Source organism: Populus euphratica, unplaced genomic scaffold (genome assembly GCF_000495115.2).
Source record: "Populus euphratica unplaced genomic scaffold, PopEup_1.0 scaffold442.1, whole genome shotgun sequence".
NCBI lineage: Eukaryota > Viridiplantae > Streptophyta > Magnoliopsida > Malpighiales > Salicaceae > Populus > Populus euphratica.
The window spans coordinates 209,353-231,185 of NW_011500222.1; the positions used below are offsets into that span (position 1 = coordinate 209,353).

At 32.9% G+C, this 21,833-nt stretch overlaps 3 protein-coding genes and 1 long non-coding RNA gene across 5 annotated transcripts; 2 read left to right on the forward strand and 2 right to left on the reverse strand.

Annotated features, from left to right (window-relative positions):
* The first annotated feature begins 11,628 nt into the window (after positions 1-11,628).
* Positions 11,629-14,572, forward strand: LOC105112318 (COBRA-like protein 4). Its single transcript, XM_011007990.1, has 6 exons — positions 11,629-11,818; positions 11,915-11,994; positions 12,136-12,592; positions 12,862-13,009; positions 13,321-13,598; positions 13,877-14,572. Exons 1-6 carry the CDS (start codon positions 11,749-11,751, stop codon positions 14,161-14,163), a joined length of 1,320 nt encoding a protein of 439 aa, XP_011006292.1. The 5' UTR covers positions 11,629-11,748; the 3' UTR covers positions 14,164-14,572.
* Positions 14,298-15,096, reverse strand: LOC105112317 (uncharacterized). Its single transcript, XR_839726.1, has 2 exons — positions 14,907-15,096; positions 14,298-14,470 (listed from the first exon to the last, which is right to left on the reverse strand). It is a non-coding gene; the product is annotated as an uncharacterized LOC105112317 (long non-coding RNA).
* A 259-nt stretch (positions 15,097-15,355) lies between these two features.
* Positions 15,356-18,348, forward strand: LOC105112319 (COBRA-like protein 4). 2 transcript variants are annotated; one of them, XM_011007992.1, is made up of 7 exons: positions 15,356-15,446; positions 15,566-15,710; positions 15,836-15,915; positions 16,581-17,037; positions 17,129-17,276; positions 17,456-17,733; positions 17,837-18,348. In XM_011007992.1, exons 2-7 carry the CDS (start codon positions 15,596-15,598, stop codon positions 18,118-18,120), a joined length of 1,362 nt encoding a protein of 453 aa, XP_011006294.1. In that variant the 5' UTR covers positions 15,356-15,446; positions 15,566-15,595; the 3' UTR covers positions 18,121-18,348. The 2 variants fall into 2 exon arrangements, with proteins under 2 accessions (XP_011006294.1, XP_011006293.1); XM_011007991.1 differs by lacking the exon at positions 15,356-15,446 and having other exon boundaries at positions 15,481-15,710.
* A 107-nt stretch (positions 18,349-18,455) lies between these two features.
* LOC105112321 (protein COBRA-like) lies at positions 18,456-21,560 on the reverse strand. The gene is made up of 6 exons (XM_011007993.1): positions 21,359-21,560; positions 20,820-20,899; positions 20,208-20,664; positions 19,629-19,794; positions 19,227-19,504; positions 18,456-19,133 (listed from the first exon to the last, which is right to left on the reverse strand). Exons 1-6 carry the CDS (start codon positions 21,459-21,461, stop codon positions 18,841-18,843), a joined length of 1,377 nt encoding a protein of 458 aa, XP_011006295.1. The 5' UTR covers positions 21,462-21,560; the 3' UTR covers positions 18,456-18,840.
* Positions 21,561-21,833: the final 273 nt, after the last annotated feature.

Genomic DNA, 21,833 nt, shown 5'->3' on the forward strand with positions numbered 1-21,833 from the left:
CCATCATCGTTATTGTGGTTGTTGTTATTATTATTTATAATTTATATAGTTAACTTTCCTATGGTTCAACCTCGTTCTTGCCGGGTTATTTATTACTTTGACATTAACTCTTTGATCGTGTAAAGGGTGTGTATTAAGATTGTGTGTTTTGATTTTGTAATCTTTTGTTTTTGTAATAAAATCATGTGTTTTATTCCCTCTAAATGTTCTAAAGCCACTACCAGTGATTTCTCCCATCAATAATTGGAAGTTATGGTTGATGGTAGGTATGAAAGGTGGATTTTTGATGTTACTACTAGTTAAGAGAGGGAGAAAACTATCTTTGGTGTGGAGGCTCTGAGAAGTTAGGAAAATTTGGTGGTTTATGTGCACTGTTGTTTTTAAGACTTGACAATGAATATGATTGGTCATTGGATGGTGGTATTGATGGTAACCAATCAATGATGATAATTAGAGGGAAGATGGGTTGTGAGTGGTGTTGGGAGGAAGGTGTCAGTCTATTAGGTTTGAAGAAGGAGGAAGTAGGGACAAGAAAAGTGGTAGTGGGTGGTGCTTCGTCTGGTGTGTTCTTTTCTGAGGAAGATGACAGTGAGAGAAATGCGAGAAACGAGAACTGTAATGTTTTTTTTTTTTGTTAGTATTGTTTGAGAAGATGAGGAAGAGTGAGGTTACGTTTTTCATCTCCTTTTATAAGAGAGGGCAGCTATTTGGTTTTAGTGATTTTGTTAGAGAGAGTTTGGTATGGTAACCATGTGTGCTTTTATTTTAATGAAAAATGTCCCCTTTTGAGTTTTTTTCTTCTTTTATTTATTAATTTTAGTTTTTTCTTTCAAGTCCTCAAGTAATTTAATTTTATGTTGGTTCTTTCGTTTGTTTTGTATTTTTGGCCCCTTTGTCTATTTTTATATTTTTCTTATTTCTTAATATTTTGATTTTCTTTTAAAGACAACATCGATATAAATTTAATGAGAAAAATTAATTAAAGATTTTGAAATGAATGTATTGAAAATAAATTTTTAATTTTAGATTCTTTTTAAAGACATTGAAAAGAAAAAAATGATGTGAATACATCAAAAATATATTTTTTAGATGTATTTTTTACTTTTTTTTCATTTTTTTAAAAATATTTTGAAAAAATGGTCATAAATTGGGTTGTGAAACTATTAATAGGAAAATATCACTTTGTGTGCTTTGAAGAATATGGTATGTTTTATTAAGGATAATTATTAGAAATTAATATAGTCAATTCTCTACTTCATTTTTATAAATCTAGAATTATAATTTTATATATTAATTACATTTTAGTCCTTATTTTCTAAAATTTATTTCTAATTAATTCATATTTAATTTATTGTTAATGAATTTTAATGTGTGTGACTCATTGGTTTTCCAATATATTAACTTAAATATAAATCATAATCCTAATAAAACATGATTAAATAAATTAAATAACTTAACTTATTATCAATTCAATAAATTAATTGATATATATTTGGAAATTGAGACTATTGTCTAACAATGTATCCTAATTTCTCAAATATTAAAAAAAAAATCATATATGTTTAACTTAACCATTTAGTGACAAATTTCTTAATGTAACTATAATTATTTCATCAAGAATGTTATAATTTAGACATTTGAGCATGAAATAAGTTTACTTTATCAAATCATGTATGCTCTTAACACCATAGTCATTAATTTTTAGGAGAAGATTTGAAATCTTTTTTCAAATCTCATTCTACTTTATATAAGGATTTCTCAATAAATACTATTTGATAATATATGGAATATTTTTCTTAATTCATCTAGGGTGATAAATCATCTTTTAATCACCTAAATACATTTATATAGTATATGTTATACACAACATCTTCTCATTTATTACCTTTGATTAAGGCAATGTGTAGATAGAATCATAACATAATATTTTTTATATAAGATAACTTGGTAATTTATTTTAAAGATCATTTGCACAACTACCATGCAAGTTCTTATGTAAATATGAGTAATCTTTCAATTGAGCATGAAAAAAGCTATGCATTAGAGGAACATTAATTATATGAATACAAAGAAAGGATTATAGTGTTCACAAGAATAATAGTTATTTTTTAGAATAGGGTTTATCATTAGCCTACACTATAGATCTTTGTAGGTATGCTTCTCTATGCTATAAAATCTTTCTCTTTCAAATTTTGTTATCTAATGTTAGGTAAGTGAAATCCATTGAGGTCTTGGTCCAATTGATTACAAAGATGATAATTCTATATAACTCAAATATATCAAATTAAGGAAAGTCTTTTTACATTCCTTGAAAGACAAGTCTTGGAATGAAGATCATAACAAGTTGCTCCCTAAAAAGATAGATTTTGAGTCAAGGTTTATTCTTATATTACTAAACCTTAAAAAATAGATAATTACCCATATTTGGACAAACCATAACGCTCTATAGATATTGTATTTCATTATAAAGTGTGGTTTTTTAATCTAGCTAAACACTCTTCTAAAATTCTATAAATATAGCTTAGTATAAAAAGGCCTATAAACCTACCCAGTTACAACCATTTTGAGGTATGACTCAATAGGCCTTTTGGATTTAGAGCTTATGAGGTGTTTGCATATTTAATATAATATAAAATCTATATGCTATTTGAAGGTAAAAAGTCAAGTTCTTTCTTTCACTATTTATTTAACAATACTAAATCTAGGTGTACCTAGTATAGATCCTAAAAAAACTAATATGTATATCTATATGAAGGCACAAAGTTTGTTTTCACTGGATAAAAGCCATTTATTATTGCTAAATCATATAAAATAATGGTTTAAACTCCATACTTGAATATAAACATATTGTTAAACTTTAGCCAAAATAGGGTGAATGTTGTTAGGAGTTCTCTATTGGATTTAGAAAAGAGTTTACATAGATAGATCATGTCAAAAATATTTTGACACCTCCATTGATTGCTAGAATAGTGTCACATCTTATCTAACCATTTAAGATACTTAAATCTAGCACCACTAGTCCATTAGGAAATTTTTTTCTAGTCATTTAGACTCACATAATCATCCCTAAAAGGGAAATCTTTTTTTCTTGGTATCTATGGTAAAATATTAGTCTTATTTGGTTTTAAACACCTTTTTATAGAATGTCCCAAAAGTTCCCTTATAAGTTCCTATAAATATTGTTTGTAGATCAGTTGACATTAGGCATGTAGTCTATAAAGTTTTGATATGTGAGATGATTATAGGTTTAAGTGAAATAGAGCTGGAGTTTGTCATTTCAATCTTAGCATGGAATAAAAGTATTTAGGGTTTTTATTTGAATCTCTATAAGAAAATATCTAAGACTCTGAGAGAGGGATTAACAAATTTTATATTGAAGATAAAGTATTGAGAGTGTTTAGAGAAACCTTAACATCATATGTAAAATTCCAAGCACACACTATTTTAAAATTAAACTGATTGGCTGAAACAATGAACATGTTAAATATTTTAAAAACTATGGTCACTAATTTTTGGGTGCACAATATCATTTTCCATATTATATTTGATGGATTCTAGTGAACAATTTCTGTATTAAACTTCTAAATAGTTTAATTGACTTATTTAAGGATTTAATTGAAGGAAAATTAAGTTTGAAAGTAACTAGGTAAAAACAAGAAGAATTAATTAAGTTTAAGAATTTAATTAGACTTTTAATAGATTTTGTGGATTCAATCAAGGACTTAAATAAAGAAAAATCAAATTTAAAGGTTTAATTGGATCAATTTGCAAAGATAAGAAGATTAAAGAGATTATTGAAACTTTCAAAGGTTAAACTGGTTTAATTGAAAGAAATTTAAAGGTTGATTGAGAGTAAAATTGAAGATTGTTAAGACCAAGATAAAGTGCAAAAGGCAAATAAGTTTGAGGACTGGAATTAATCAAATTAAAGGTTAAATTAAAAGAAATTTAAAGTTTGATGGTTGATAAGGATCAAATTGCATAATCTATAAATCAATGACTAATTTGTGAAAGGACTATAATTTTAAGGGCTTAAATAGATGATGCATATAATCTAGAAATCAATGACTAATTTGTGAAAGGTGCTCAAATTAAAGGATTTAAATCATGGTTTTCTGGTGTGCAATTGAAAATATTGAGAAGTTTTAGGGTCAAATGATGATGCATATGCTGAAATTGAAAATATAGGAATCAAATTGAAAATTTACAAAATCTTAATTAAAAACCATAATTTTAAGGGCTTAAATAGATGATGCATCGCTTTTTTTTTCTTAAATAAAGATATTGAAAGACATGTCTTCCAGTCGTTATTATCATTTTCTTCAACTGATAAAAGTTGATCGAAATGCCATTTTTAGATGAATGAATGTGACATCTTCAATCATCTTAGAGGTTCTAACTATCACTACTCAACTGGGAAATATCTCCTTTTCAAGAAGCAGTTATTCTCATCAAATGCTTACATCTCATTTGCTTAAATGATGCTAATAATATCTTGTCCCTACTCAAACCTCCCTGCATTGATAGATGCAGACTAATTAAAGACCAATCTTATAATAAATGAATGAGGAGTTCTAAACCTTCAAATCAAATGAGGTTTGTTTTTAATCGTAAATATGCATCCCCTATGACATAATTATATCCTATTTGTCATGATAATCTCACTAAAGTAGCCCACTCAATTAGCTATCACTAAAGAAAAACATTCCATGTTTGAGTAGATTTTATGGTTGTCTTCTCTTGATAGGTTTGAGCTCACAAAAGGATAAAATGAACTAAAATGCATCTTTATATAGAGATTAGAGGAGAGAATGAGTAAGAATTTTCTATAAACCACACATTTTCTATAAAACCCCCATGATTTTGCAACTTCTGGTTTTGGTTTGTTTATAAAAAGGCAAATGCTTTTAAGCATATAGAGGTCCAGAAAAGAAAAATCATAGAGAGGAAATGCAATTGAATTGAGAGGAATACCCTAGAATTGATTAAAATAAAAGGCTACAAGGATTTTGTATTAAGAAGGAAAGAAAAGAATCAAAATCAATCTTAGATTGAAAAAAAACTAAAAATAAAGAGGAAATAAGCAAATAACATAAAGAAAAAATCAACATTCTCCTTACATTGTATAACTTCAACTTTGATGAGGGGTTATAGCTTAATGAACACATCTCGTCCCCTTCCCATTTAACTTTGAAATCCCTGTTTAAATTAATTAATGTATATATACTGCTTTTTTTATTAGTTTAAAAGTAATAGAAGTTTGCTTCTATATATCTTTTTTTGCTATGATTTAACATTTATATATAAATTCATATTTTTTTAATGGATTTGTTGACATGTTATGATTGTTAATATGGTTATAAAAGTTCATTTAAAATGTGGTTTAACAAGTTTTATGATTGACATAAGCTTGTTAAAGTCAAGTCCACCATGTTTAGGCATGATTTCTGGGTTTTGGTTTTATGTTGCCTCTTTCTAGATTTTTGTTTTTTTTAAAAAAAATTAGGTTCATGTTTTTGGTGTTATTGAACCTAGATTTAGGTTTTCTTATGTTTTTGCATTTTAGCTTTTCTGATAAGCTTTGATTAAATCTATAACCTTGCTTGATCGTTATGTGTTGTTTTTTTCTTTTTTTCATTACTTTTTTTGGATCAATCTATTTTTAAAACCCTTGTATCTAGGTTAGGATTATTCACTGTTAGGTCATTTTTTGTGAAGATTAGAGCTTCTCATTATTGTTTCATGGATAATTATGCATTAGATTTTCATGATACATCTATTTATGTTTTTTGCTTAGTTAAATCCCGTGTGATATTTCATTTATATTTCTGAGTTGGTTTGAAAGATTTGTCTGTTCTTGATAAAAATTTCAAATGAAAATCTCTTTTGATCTTCATTTTTTCTTTTATATGCATGGATGATGTTTTTAGGCTTTTGGGTTAGGCTAAGTTCATCAAGGTAAAGGTGAGTTTGGCATGCTAAAATTTTTCATAAGGAAAAATACTTTGTTTTGTCACTAAGGTGTGTTTTACAAGCATGACCTTAAGGTAATTTTCAAGCCTTTAATTTTTAGCTAAGAGTGTGTTTGACAAACATGCTTTATTGATTTCCCCAACAATATTTCTGTTTTACAAGCATGACCTTAAGGTAATTTTCAAGCCTTTAATTTTTAGCTAAGAGTGTGTTTGACAAACATGCTTTATTGATTTCCCCAACAATATTTCTTTTTTCCTTTTTTAGTATTTTTCAAATACAACCCTTGTTTTTTTTAATTAATTCAAGGAACCTATTCGTAATTTTTTTAATTAATTCAATTTTATACCTTCAAGGGACCTATTTACATTTTTTTTATTTTTATCATATTTTGCTCCTAATTATTTAATATTTGGGATTGTAATCGACATGAGAAGTGCTTTTCTAATATTAAATAAATAATTTTTTAAAAAAATACAAAAACAACAAAAATCTTTCTTTCAAAATAATTTAAATATTTTAAAATTTCATATAGCCTAATCTCTCAAATAAAAATCATATTTTTCATAAAAAAATATATAATAATAAAAATAAAAATACATGGCATGATTTAACATTTTTTTTACTACCAAAATTCAAGAAAAAATTATTTTTTTGTGTGAATTTTTGGATTTAAAAACAAGTTTATTAAATCCATAAGAACTTAACATATATTTCAAACACACCAAAAAAATAAATTTGTTTATTTTCATATCAAGAATTACAAACTTATATGTAAGAAGTATTTCTAGTATTGAAAGAAACAAATGCAATAACATATTTGGACTCTAGAATAACTAGGTTTGATCTATAAAGTCATTGTTTACTCTATTGGGGTTGATAGACTTTTACCAATAAATAAATTGATGGTTAGAAAAAAAAAATATCTTAGTAATTAGAAAAATAAACAACGCAACTTACTTGAAATAAGATATATTAGGGGTAACACATAATTCTCATACACAATTAATCCCCTTATACTAATTTGAAGGAATGAATTAATATATAATTTAAACGATGATTAATTATAAGTGGATTTTTTTTATATAAACTAACTAAAAACAACTTAAAAAGCTAAGAAAACTAATGAAATAAGTTTTGAAAAATAAGAGGCAAAATCATAAAATGTAAAAAATAGAAAGAAAAATGTTTTTTTATAAGTATTTCTCAAGATAATTAAACATCAATAATTTTATTAGATATGTTGTTAATTTTATTTTTGATAACAAAAACATCAACCATGAAAAAAACAACAACTTTCTTTTATACCTATCTTTGCTTTTTAGTTAATCTATCATTTGTGCATCAATTAACCCTAATAATATAATAATCTTCATTAAGCATGCAATATTTAATTACATGACAACATTAAAATCAATATTGATGCAATTGATTCATGATAATTAAACACACATGGGGTGTACTTATAAATGGGTTTGTTTATTATATAAACTAACTAAAAATAACTTAGAAAGCTAAGAAAACAAATAATATAAATTCTGGAAAAAAAAGAGAGGCAAAATGGTAAAATGTAAGAAAACTAGAATGATTTTTTTATATATAAGTATTTCTCAAGGATAATTAAACATCAATAATTTAATTTAGATATGCTTTTAAATTTTATTTTGATAATTAAAAATCAACCATGAAAAAAAAAACAAGTTTTTTTCTATTTATCTTTACTTTTTAGTTAACCTAGTACTTATGCATCAATTAACCCTAATAATATAATAACTTTCATTAATCATGCAAGATTTATTTATGTGACAACATTAAGATCAAGGTTGGTGCAATGATTCATGTTAATTAAATATGTATGGAGAGTTAATTTAATAAAGACTTATTGTTTCAAAGTAAAAATAATTAAATATGGATTTAAAAGTTAGATACTTTTGCTATTTAAGTTAAATGGTTATGCATCCAACATAAACTAATTAACTAGAACAATTTGCTAAGCCTATAATATATGGATAAAAAAAACTTAAGATGTCTAGTTCTTAACTTAACTTGATTCGTAGAAATATTTCATGTGTATCTTTAAATATGATCCAAAAAGTACATGGGGATCTAGTCTATCAAGTTTACTTTTACCAATCCTAATTCCTTTAGAGTTCTTTGTTTAAGTTCAATTCATAATGAAATTTGGATTTGCATCTCTTAGCTCCAATAACTCATCTAAATATATTCTTTCTAGTATTTTAAATTGTGCTATAATTACTTCATCTAACTTTTTTTTACACTTTGTATCTCTGTAACATTGTTGAGCATGAACCAAGTTAAGTAAGCTATTCTAAAATATAAAACATGTATGAAAGACCAAGAGTAAGGTATTAAAAACATGGAATAATATGAGTATATCACATATCCATTTTGATAACCATGAACACCTATTAGAGTATACAGCATTTAGGGTCTATGCCAATAGTTAGAGAGAGGTCTGGTGCATCTTTTATTGGTATGATTCTCTCTTTGATCCCAACCATGAAGTTTTCATTAGATTCAATTTAGATGGATGCATATCTGATTAGTACTTAAAAGTGCCTAGATGGATGCATATCCATTTGTATCATAGCATCCTTAAAAGAGGATATTGATAGTACTCTCATCATCTATTAGTTCTTCATGCACCTTGTGATTAAATAAGATTATGGAGATGATAAAATATTTTTTTAAAGAAAAGCGGCATCTTCTTCCTCTTTCAGAGTAGACATGATAGTTGCATACCAAGGATTCCATATATTTTTTATAAGAGTTGTTATAACTCAATTTTTTACTTTTTTTTTTATAAGAGTTGTTATAACTCAATATTTTACTTTTTTTTTGTTTTTTTTGAAAAATCCAAAAAATAGCAAAAACATAAGAAAAAAATTTTAAAAATATTTTTTTATGTATTTGTGTTGTCATTGACATTTTCAGCATCTTTTTAAAAGAATTAAAAAATCAAAAATTTACTTTCAATGCATTTTGTTTTTTAATGTACTTATTTCAAAATCAATGATTAATTTTTCTCCTTGAGTTGACATAGACATTTTCTTACAAAAAAATCAAAATACAAAAAATATTTAGGCAAAAATACCAAAATACAAAGAAAAAAATAAGAAACTAAAATGATTTTGGGTTGCTTGATCACCAAGTTTGCTTGAGGCCAAATAATTAGAAGAAAAACAAAAATTTTATTTTACCTATAGATGGTCATGCCACATTAAAAAAGGAAGAGAATTAGACTAGATGGGCATGCCACATTAAAAAAGGAAGAGAATTAGTTAGAATAAAAACCATTTCTCACTCACAAGATGGAGACAATTGAGGAGAAATTAGTTAGAGTAAAAAAAATAAACACTCTCTCTCATAAAAAGAAAAAACAATAAAGATTCTCACCCAAAACAATGACCCACTTGCATGCTCATAGTCTGTAACACATCCATTTATAAACAAAAATATAAAAGAAAAGCTTCATTTCTCAGCACACCGCTTTCACAGTAATTAAAAACCAATCTCCTTCATCTTCTAGCTTCCCATCCTTCTCCTCTAGTGACTAAAGCCACAACCTAGCACCCTCTTTTAAAGCAAAAGAAAAGCATTTCCCACAAGCTTCAGTTTTGACTGCCAAAACAAACAGCCACCACCCACCACCATGAATGGCACCATCGATAACCAGCTTCACTTCCCAAACCATCCATCGACCATTGAAGCGTTAACCCTTTTAACCCATAGCTTCTTTCTCTCTGTTATTTTTACTGACCGAACTATCAACCCTCACTATCCACAACCTCAAATAAATTTTGCTTCTCTCTTCCATTCAAGATGTCGAGCACCCTGTCTCAGGATCTCCATGTCAGTGTTAACAACCTCATACCCACGACCATCAATCACCATAACACAACCTTTTTTCTACCCACCCACCACCATGAGATCCAGCCACTATGTATTAGCAAACCCAAGTTGAGTTTCGTTTTCTAAAAATAACCATGATGACCCCATCCTCTCTCCCTCTTAATGCTAATGATGAAATGTATATTCCTGTTATTAAACTGAATGAATTAACAAAAATAAAATATTAGTAATTAATTATAGATTTTAATATTTAAATATATAAAATTATACTATAAAATAAATCCTAGATATTAAATATATAAAATAAAATAAATAAACTGTTAAATCTTAGATTTTAGAATTATTAAATTTTAATATAATAAAATAAAAATATCTTTATTAAGAAAAATATTACAAATAAAAATATAATAAAATCATGGCTTAAAAATATATTTATCAATAATATAATTTATCATTGATAAAATATACTAGGATGATATATCTTTTTTATGTATGGCTAACTTTTTTATTTAAATTCTTACAAACCAATAAATTTTCTAATAATTATAATATTAAATAACAACTCATTTAAATTATAATTTTATAATTAATCCACATACATTTAAAATTTCCTCAATCTAGAAAATAAATCCATCATTCAACGCAGTAAATATCATGACAAAATACAAGATCAGAAGCTTGAAACGTGGGGCTCAGAGTGATGTCGCTATGAGTAATTAAGCCATTCAAAATGTCTCAATTAATATAATATAGGAGGGGGAAATAGACTACAAACTCAATTGCAACCCTGGGCACGTTTTCCAGCTCCTAAAGAACGAAGAACCATTATTATTGATTGATTCTATTCAATCTCAATCTTTTAGTTTTCAACTGAGTTAGATAGGAAGTATCTTTCGATGTTCCTTAGTGGAACCACTGAACATTTATATTTAATTAGAAGGTTTTTTCTTTGATAACGTTATTCTATTCTTAACAACAATATCAATAAATTCATTCACAAATTATAAATTTTATATGAGGCTAGATGGTTACTTCTCCCTTTACATATATTCGTTTATTATTATTATTATTAAAAATTATATTTAAAAGTAGTTGCTTTGAGCCATTTTTTTAGTTTAACATAATTATTTTTTCAAGAAGTTATTTACCATAAATAATTTTGAATTAAAATCAATTTAAAAACAACAGCATGTTTTACATAACTTGGCAATTTCATCCAATTGAGCTTGAATTTGCAAAGAGCTTAACCCCTGTGTGCTCCATTGACTGGTTGAAATTGTAAAGTGATACAGAGGCCTGACGGTGGCGTGGTGATACAGAGAGACCAACCTCTAAGGAGGCCTAAATAAACAAACTATATCTCTGTTGAAATAATGTGGCCCGAGAGAACTGTTGACAAGTCATTCTCATGAGGGGAGTTGACTGCTTGTTCCAGCTCCTACCAAGATCTTTAGGCCCCTCTTACGGACAAAACCAAAGAAACAGGAGTTTAAATAAATAAATGGCGGAGATCATTTTTAAAATTAATCTTGTAGTTTTGAATGCTTCTCCTGATCATTCATTGACAACAATGTCCTTCCCCTACATCCATCCTTGCTTGCCGTCTGAGCTATGAACCGGTATCCAAGTAATTCCAGCTATGCAATGGCCATTGGAGGGTTACATCAGATGAGGTTTGGTCAATCCTAAACAAAGATTTTCTGTAACAGACCTGGATGGACACGCACATAATGTACAAAAGTAAACTTGTCAAGAAAATGACACGAACTTGCAACAAGGCTGGTTGGTGAGAGTTTGATTTAAGGAGTTCATGAACTGGTTCAAGCCTTCATCAGCTTGATGCTAGTTCCCCTTCCCTTGTATCTTCATCGTAAAGGTTTCTGATACTAGAGAACTTGCGGCATGGATTTTGATAGATTTTCATCCCCATTTTTCTCTGCTCTTTTCTTTATTCTGGTATTCTCTCGTGCAGGTACTATAGCCTCTGCTCAGGGTTTTCAACTCTATTCATGCTCTGATGTACCACTAATTTGTTGTCTTTTGAACTGTAATTTATTTGCAATTTCAGAGGCATATGACTATCTGGACCCAACTGGGAACATAACGCTCAAATGGGACGTTATCTCATGGACTCCAGATGGTTATGTGGTAAGTAACCATCTTTCATTAACATTTCTTAATGCTTATTAAAATAGCTGCAGATTAGGAAATTAATGAACAGAATTTTTCGACAGATTGCACTGATATAAATGCTTGAGAAGATTTAAAATTACTTGTGTGACTTTTCAGGCAGTGGTGACAATGACCAACTTCCAAATGTATCGTCACATCATGAGTCCTGGCTGGACCGTAGGATGGACATGGGCTAAGAAAGAAGTTATCTGGTCAATGGTGGGAGCTCAAGCCACTGGGCAAGGAGACTGTTCCAAGTTCAGAATGAACATCCCGCACTGTTGTATGAAGAGTCCTGCTGTCGTTGACATGCTTTCAGGGGTGCCTTACAACCAACAAATTGCCAATTGCTGCAAAGGTGGTGTGGTATCGTCATGGGGACAGGACCCTTCAGCAGCAGTTTCTTCTTTTCAGTTGAGTGTTGGACGTTCTGGTACTACTAACAAAACAGTAAGATTGCCGAAGAACTTCACTTTGCTCGGTCCTGGACGAGGCTACTCTTGCAGCCAAGCAAAAATTGTTCCACCCACTGTCTTTCCAACTCCTGACGGCCGTCGAAAAACTCAAGCAATGAGTAAGTCTGCTTCCCAGGATAAGAAGTTCTATTGACAATGAAAAAAAACTAATCTATTTTCATTACAAACCAGAAGATTCATTGTTGTTAATGATGAAATTGTTGGTTGATGATCATTTCAAGATGGGAAACTCAATCAGCTACTGTTGTGTTACACTTTTTTTCATGAAAAACCTTGGAATCAAAACATTTCAATTGCCTAAGCAACAAAGCAGTTACAGTAGCTTCCACAATTATCATCATTTTAATCCTTTTTTTGTTATTTTCAGTGACATGGAATGTGACATGCACATACTCGCAAATGTTGGCGTCTAGGAATCCAACCTGTTGCGTATCGATGTCATCCTTTTACAACTCTACCATCACTCCTTGTCGATCTTGTGCTTGTGGCTGCCAGAACAACAGCACTTGTGTTCCGTAAGACTCTTTGAAACCATCAAATACACAACAAGCTGCATTACTGAGTCACATTTACATTTCATCTACTAAATACTATATTTGTGCACATGTACACTGCATCTTTGTCCATATCTATTTGCGTTCCTCGGAATCTGCTACATGGTTTTGCAGTGTTCTGACTCTACACACCAAATTGCATGTCTGCAACCACTAGTTAATGTGAAGAAGATATTGGCAATTCGATGTTATTAATTTCCTGAAGACTCAAGAACATTTGCATTGATATTTTAGGATATCTTCATAATAAAGAACTCTCTCACATAATGCAGGAGTGATTCGATGATTCAAAGCGTTGTAGGACTAAAAACACCAACGAAAGATAATACCCCATTAGTGCAATGCACGAAACACAATTGTCCTATCCGTGTGCATTGGCATGTGAAGTTGAACTACAAGGAGTATTGGCGAGTGAAAATTTCCATCACCAATTTCAACTACCGCCTGAACTACACACAATGGACACTTGTCGCTCAGCATCCAAATCTTAACAATATCACTCAAGTTTTTAGCTTTGCCTACAAGCCACTCTTGCCATATAAATCAGCAAGTAAGTCCATATATAATAACACTTGAACAAGGCTTTCAAATGCTTTTTCACTACTAGAATTATTATGCTTATGACACCATGCATAAACTAGGAAATGCTGAACATTTCAGTGAAAATTAGCATGGTAACTGTAGCAAGTAAGCGAAATTCTAGTGAGAAAGTTAGCAATTCAACTATCTTACTTGTGGTGCTTCTTCTGAATTGTAATTTTCCTTCTTTATTTACATGGTATTTGTTGAAGTTAGGCTGAGTGTTTCCGTATGATGATATTTATGCAGATGACTCTGGAATGTTTTACGGTGTAAAGTTTTTCAATGATATCCTAATGGAAGCCGGCCCAGATGGAAATATCCAGTCAGAGTTGATTCTGCAGAAGGATAAGAACACATTTACATTGAACAAGGGATGGGCTTTCCCGAGAAAAGTCTACTTCAATGGGGATGAATGTGTGATGCCCCTTCCTGACGATTACCCATACTTACCTAATTCTGCCCCAAAAAATGTGATTGGATTATCATTTCTTTTTTCTGCATTTTTCGTTCTAGAGTTGCTAGTCTTTTGGTGATCATTGAACCGTAACAATTAATTCGAGTAAACAGGTTAAATGTTCGATTCTATTTCACCAACAGATATGTCCCCGTGCTGTGCTGTGCTCTTCGGGGAGATGGGAACTTGAGGGTGCTACTAGTTGTTAACAAGTTTGTAAAATGTACCTTGTATAGAGAATTTAAGACTCGTTTTAATTTTTCTACAATGGAACCCGCTTTTCTCTGGAAACAATTTTCTACCTTCCAAAATGGGAACGTACAAGTACACATCAATATTCAGAAATCCAATTCTCTTGAATAAGATGTTCTGCATTCCAAATTCCTCTTCAAAGTTGAGATTTCGTATTTGGCAGCTGAAAGATTCAAATTCATGGAATGGAAAATCCCTTGCATATACTAGCATAATTTAGATTGCTTAGAAGTTAACTTCTTGGAGTTTTCCCCTCTAGTATTTGATTAGATGGCCTAAATTGATCCCATATTGCAGTTTGGTGTTATTGCATGCATTTCAAGGGGGGTTTTGCCCATTTATCTGGTCCTTGTACTCCTTCAATTATTTTGATTGGAACCTCATATTCTTTTTGTTCGGTTAAGTATCTCTATATATAGCAAGTGCTATGCATTTAGGATGAGGTTTTGATGAACTACAGCGGGTTACAACGTAGAAACAGTAATGAAATATAATGAAGAGTAGAAGAACTCAATCAGAGAGCAAGGCACGTTTCAATAATAATAAAGAAGCTAATGCTACTGGGCCAACCTGACACCATGCGTGATGAACCCTAGCAGATATACGTATGCATGATAGATCTGATTACAAGTTCTGGTGCATCTTGTTTCCACAAATATCTTAATGCGGTGGCAATATATATATATATATGTATGACTCCTTGGTATTGGATGGTAACAAGCAACCAGCTTGGTCCTATTAATTTCAATGGCATGGATGGGTAAACCTTGCCTGCGTGTAGTAGAGGTTACTCAAACAACAAAATTGGAGACCCAAAAGATCCAGAGTGGTGAAGGCGGTAAGAAAGTCACCATGTGAAGAAGACCCAGGAGAGAAATGGTAAGAAGTCACTGGAAGAGAAGACTTGTTTTCAAAGCAGCCCAAACATGCAAGTATGTGAACGATAGTAGTAATTTGAAAGGGAAGAACGGTTGAGCTGTTGTGTTCAAACCTCTTAAAATCTCTCGCGCCAGCTTTTCCATCATTTTCTCACCAAAGCTTTGCTTCAAGATTCAGGAAACCTGGTGTAGAAAGGTGTTGTGTGCGTATCTGCGGCCTAACAACCAGTAGGTGAGACATCAAGAAGCAAAGCATTCATTTTCATTTTTAAAAGCCTACAATTTTCCTTTTAAACATAATGCTGCTAAGAATTTCATCTTATTCTCGTGCCTTTTAAATCATTGGTGAAGAGCTACGACTGGTCAGGTGACCTTGACACCATGGAATTCGATAAGTCTGCCAAAGATTGTTATCAATCCCTGCAACGCTCTTTGTTGGCTGAAATGAAGTTCATATTCTTGATTGCTCTAGTTTTCATGATAGTTTCTCGTGCAGGTATAGACTCTAGGCTTCTCTCTCAGGATAATAAACTTGAAAAATGGATTTTCTTCACTGTTTTTCGTGACATCAAGTCCTGATCTATATTCATTTTCTGTCTCGCTTTGTTGTCACCATTGCAGCTGCATACGACCCATTGGATCCAAATGGAAACATAACAATCAAATGGGATGTAATGTCCTGGACACCAGACGGTTATGTGGTGAGTATCATGTCTTTCTGTGTGTGTGTGTGTGTGTGTGTGTGTGTGTGTGTGTGTGTGTGTGTGTGTGTGTGTGTGTGTGTGTGTGTGTGTGTGTGTGTGTGTGTGTGTGTGTGTGTGTGTGTGTGTGTGTGTGTGTGTGTGTGTGTGTGTGTGTGTGTGTGTGTGTGTGTGTGTGTGTGTGTGTGTGTGTGTGTGTGTTTCTTATGCAGAACACTCTGCATATAGTTGACTGATCATATGGCAGCAGCACTAAATTCTCCTCTGCTTCAATTTCTCATGTTTCGCAAACCATATTACCCAAGTATCTCAAAAAGACTTGATCAAGGAAACAGAACAAATCCAGAATAATAATAAGGCAGCCTTGCTTAAGTTTTGAAACCTAGCCTGAATTAGGTTTCAAGCTTTGATTTTGTCTCCTCTGCTATTCAGCCATCAACAATAGAAATCAAACAAGAGCATGCACCACCTTCAGGATCTCATTCCCTTTCCCTATTTCCTTGCTTTCGTTGATCACAGAAAAAAAGAAAGGACGTTGCTTGAGTATTTGTCGACATTTATTTTCCTCATTCTTTCGGAGTTCCAGATGCAAGCTCACTATTTCTTAGGTAAAGATGTGACAAAAACTAAATGAAAATAACTCACAATCGTGTTTTCTTTCACAGGCTACAGTAACCATGAGCAACTTCCAAATGTACCGGCACATTATAAGCCCTGGCTGGACTCTATCATGGTCATGGGCTAAGAAAGAAGTGATATGGTCAATGGTGGGGGCTCAAACTACAGAGCAAGGAGACTGTTCTAAGTTCAAGGGAAACATACCGCATTGCTGTAAAAAGACCCCCACGGTTGTCGACCTGCTACCTGGAGTCCCTTACAACCAGCAATACTCCAATTGTTGTAAGGGCGGTGTGATCGCAGCATGGGGCCAGGATCCTACAGCTTCAGTCTCAGCCTTTCAGGTGAGCGTTGGACTTGCCGGAACATCAAATAAAACAGTGAAACTGCCCAAGAACTTCACTTTGCTTGGTCCAGGACCAGGGTATACTTGTGGACCTGCAAAGGTAGTGCCATCTACGGTCTTCCTAACACCTGATCGTAGACGAAAAACCCAGGCCCTCAGTAAGTTTATTTCCTCCAAGCTTGTTCTGAACATCTTATGTTTTAGTTTGTTGCAATTTGCGCATTACAAGTGTAATTTTTCTTTATGCAGTGACATGGAATGTCACCTGCACCTACTCACAGTTTCTGGCCTCCAAAAATCCAACCTGCTGCGTTTCATTCTCATCTTTCTACAATGAAACAATCACTCCTTGCCCAACCTGTGCTTGCGGTTGCCAGAACAAGAAAAACTGTGTCAAGTAAGGCTTACAGATTTGGTTTCTCCGCGTCACTCTCGTCTCTAGTTCCACAATGACATTAACTGATATAGTTGTGTGTAAATACAAGTATAGCTGCATGCTAATAGAGCTAATTATGAAGGCTGGTATGTGTTCATTATTTGAAACGTAAATTTGCTGCTGGATATAAAAAAATGCAGGAGTAACTCGAAGGAATCCCATAAAAAGGGGATAAACACGCCAAAGAAGGATAACACACCATTGCTACAATGCACACATCATATGTGCCCCATTCGAGTGCATTGGCATGTGAAGGTCAATTACAGAGACTATTGGCGCGCAAAGGTTGCGGTAACTAATTTCAACTACCGGATGAACTACACAGAGTGGACTCTTGTTGTTCAGCATCCAAATCTCAACAATGTCACTCAAGTATTCAGCTTTGATTACAAGCCTCTCGTACCTTATGAATCCATAAGTAGGTGCATAAAATTAAAGTTCAGATAAAAAGCTTATGAAGTTCTTCTGATTTTGAAACTCCAGAATGAAGTTGATAAGCACATGGAACTGATTTTGTGCAGATGATACTGGTATGTTCTATGGCATGAAGTTCTACAATGACCTTCTAATGGAAGCTGGCCCTTTTGGAAATGTCCAATCTGAGGTGCTTCTTCAGAAGGACAAGAACACTTTTAGCCTGAAGCAGGGATGGGCATTTCCAAGGAAGGTCTACTTCAATGGTGATGAATGCATGCTTCCCCCACCTGACACATATCCATATCTGCCTAGTTCAGCATGTGCATATCCAATTTCAATTCTGTCAATGGCAGCTTCATTGCTCCTGATATTGCTGTCGATGGGGTGACCAGCAGAGGAAAATTATAACTTTCAGATGTTGTTGCAGCAGATCATATACATGGTGGTTTTGAAAGCCAGACACCGTTTTTGTAAGAGGTACATTTATCATCATTAACCCTCACCTGCGAACTATAAGTTATAACCAGGTGTGGTTACATTCAGCTGTACTATTCTTTTGAGCGAGTGATTGAACTTGTGATGATCAAACTAGAGCTATATTCCACTCAAAACAAAATCGTTTCCTTTCTTACTTTTCTGTCTGAACATGTTTATTACCACTAAAACTTTTAGCATATCATTCGTGTTTGGCATACAGCAATGACAATAAACATGCACAACTACTTCAAAAAAATCTACGAATAAAAATCCATTTATCAGCTGTAAATTCTTCCTGGAGTTCCTTGTTACAAGGATACGAACAAATAATATGTTGATATTCCACAAACAAAATGATCGAGTGTACAACATAAATAAACATGTAGAAGAACCACTAATTCCCAATATAAAAAAGAGAACGGGACCAAAGATTTCTGATTGCCAACTAGCATATTGGTGGTAACATGGTTATGGTGCTCCAAATCCACTTGCATTGCCATAACTTGCTGATCTTACACATTCAAGCCTTTGACTGGATTCCCTTAAATCCCAGCACTGTAACTCAAACAAGATGGGATTTCTTGATTGCTAGAACAACAGATAGTTTAAAGACTGGCACAGACATGATTCATCACACATGAGCAAATAGGAATGCCATAGACAAAAACAATGTCATGACTGGAAGAGGTAGAGAGATAACTGGGCGAGAACTATCATTTGGTAACCATGGGTAGGCATCCGGGGGTGGCATGACACAATTATCACCATTGAAGTAAATCCTCCTAGGGAAAGCCCATCCCTTTTCAAAAGTGAAAGTAGATTTGTCCTTCCGGAACAGTAACTCTGACTGAACATTCCCGAGAGGACCAGCTTGTGAGAGAAAATCATTGTAGAACTTGACACCCCATAACATGGCTGTATCATCTGCAAAATAAAATCATATAGATAAATCTCAGACACAAGTAAAAAGAGAACCATACAAGTTTACACAAAGGCACAGCAAGTTTGGTGACTTACTTAGCCCTTCGTAAGGAGTAAGTGACTTGTACTGAAAGCTAAAAATCTTGGTTAGGTTATCAAAGTTCGGGTGCTGCACAACCATATTCCACAGTGAATAGTTCATTCGGTAATTGAAATTGGTGATTGTAACCTTCACCCGCCAATATTCCTTGTAATTGAGCTTAACATGCCAGTGGACTCGGATTGGACACATATGGCTGGTACACTGGACCAACGGTGTATTGTCAGATTTTCCAGGAGGTGAAATAACTGAGGCTAAGTGTGGAGTGTCCGGGCTGAAAAAACACATGAAGAGAAAAATATAAGGGGAAAAAAGAATGTGCAGAGCAGAACTGAGTTGAAAAAATCGACAGAGAAAACAGGAATTCAAGTTTTCAATAAATTGACAAATGAACTTACTGCACACAGGTTCCACTCCCAGCTCCAGTCGTACTATTTTGACAGCCACAAGCACAAGTTGGGCAGCTTACTATTGTGTCATTATAAAAGGAGGAGAGAGAAACACAACAGGTAGGTGTCTTTTGAGCAAGGAATTGTGAATAAGTGCAAGTAATGTTCCAGGTCACTGCAATAACATACAATGTTAGATAAACTTAGGTTGTTATTCTTCCACCCAGAGAATTCTATTAATTATATGAGTGTGATGGTTCATAGTAGTGACACCATACTTCAACTTCTAGTCCATGTCAAGCTTAATTATCACTATAACAACGCAGCGTATTTCTGGGGACCAACTACAATCAAGAAAAGTTTTGGCAAACAGATACTATGCTAGTATCACATGATGTTTCGAAGCTAAGAAAATTCAAAACTAGAGATTTGTGGGAACGTTTCTGATAATCACAGGGTCACCATATTAATATCACACGCTAAAAACAGAGGCATTATCTTGGTACTAGATCAGTTGTCCACACCAGAAAATACATTCAAAGTAATGAATCGCTCAATCACTCTCGAAGAATTGGGACAATAACTTACTTAAAGCTTGAGTGATTCGCCTTTTGTCAGCCGATATAAATTTAGTTGGTCTCACAATCTTTGCCGGCCCACAAGTATATCCAGGCCCTGGTGCTCTCAAGGTGATGTTCTTTGGCACCCTAACAGTTTTGTTAGTGGTTCCAGCTGCACCAACACTAATTTGAAAGGAACTCACCGCATTGGCTGGGTCCTGTGCCCACGAATTTATCACTCCCCCTTTACAGCAATTGGCAATCTGCTGGTTGTAAGGGGTTCCTGGCAACAAATCCACAACAGTTGGATCCTTCTTACAGCAATGCGGTATGTTTCCCTTGAATTTTGAACAATCGCCTTGTTCGGTGGTTTGGGCTCCCATCATGTTCCAGATCACTTCCTTTTTTGCCCATGTCCACCCCAAAGTCCAACCCGGCGCCTGAATGTGGCGATATTGCTGGAAGTTATACATTGTAACAACTGCCTGCAAATGAGAACAACAGACATGAGAAAGTCCAGGGAAAAGATTTCGAGGAGGAACTTCAAGAGACCGGAAAGGGTAGATCATTGGAGTGCTTGATTCTGCTACCCAAAAATCCACTAAATGTGATATTGCATCATGTACTAGCTAGCACTTACAACATAGCCATCTGGAGTCCACTGTATTACGTCCCATTTGATAGTGATATTCCCATTTGGATCAAGAGCGTCATAAGCTTCTGCAAGTACATCAAGCAAAGATGAAAACTTTAGCCCTTAAGATTCTCATTAACTGAGGCAGATACTGTATAAAAAGTAGATCAAAGTCTGAATTGCAGCGGAAGAGAGAAAACCGAAGGCAAGAGAGCAATCTAAAAGACATCCAGGTCCAAGATAAAGATGATTTCAGTTTCTTGTGCATCTCTTAGAAATTAGAATTACAACAAACAAAAGACTAATATTTAACCATATCTTATGTGTTAAAGACGGTATACATAATGAAACTCCAAGATCTTTAAGTTGAATGTATGAATAGAACCACAGATTTGTGCTTCTTAGTCATAAGATTGCAGTCTTTCAAATTTTACCAATAATTCACAGCAAGATAAGCAAAACCCAAATAATTAAGTAAAAAAGAACGAAAAGCGAGCATTTCCAATTCAAGAAACAAGAAAGTGAAGCAAAAGAAGAAAATTGACCTGTAGAAGTGAGAGTGGAGCACGAAATCAAGAAAAGAAGCAAAATGGTAAAAGCGGAAATCTTGGGAACGGATACAGTGACTAATGAGGAAGAAGGCTCCATTTCTTGATGTGTTGAAAATGGGATGCTTATGCCTCTGGTTCAGCTCAAGATCTGCATGAAAGCAGAAAGAGGGAGAGAGAAGGAGATAACTGTGGAAGACAAGTAGGAGTTTAAAAAATCCGAGAGAGGTTAAATACTTAATTATTGGCTGTCAAGGGTAGGGAGGGGACTAACTGTAGTTCGTTAAAGAGTTCCAAGCTTGAATTACCATTAACGAAAATTACCATATTAAAGAAAGATAAGTTCAATTAATGGACTAATTATATGATCCTCAAAGCACTTAATTAACATGCATTTTTCCCTTTCTCCGAGCTATTAAAAAAGAAAGTCACTTTCTTAATTCGGGTAAAAATAAAGGTTAGCTAAGAAAGA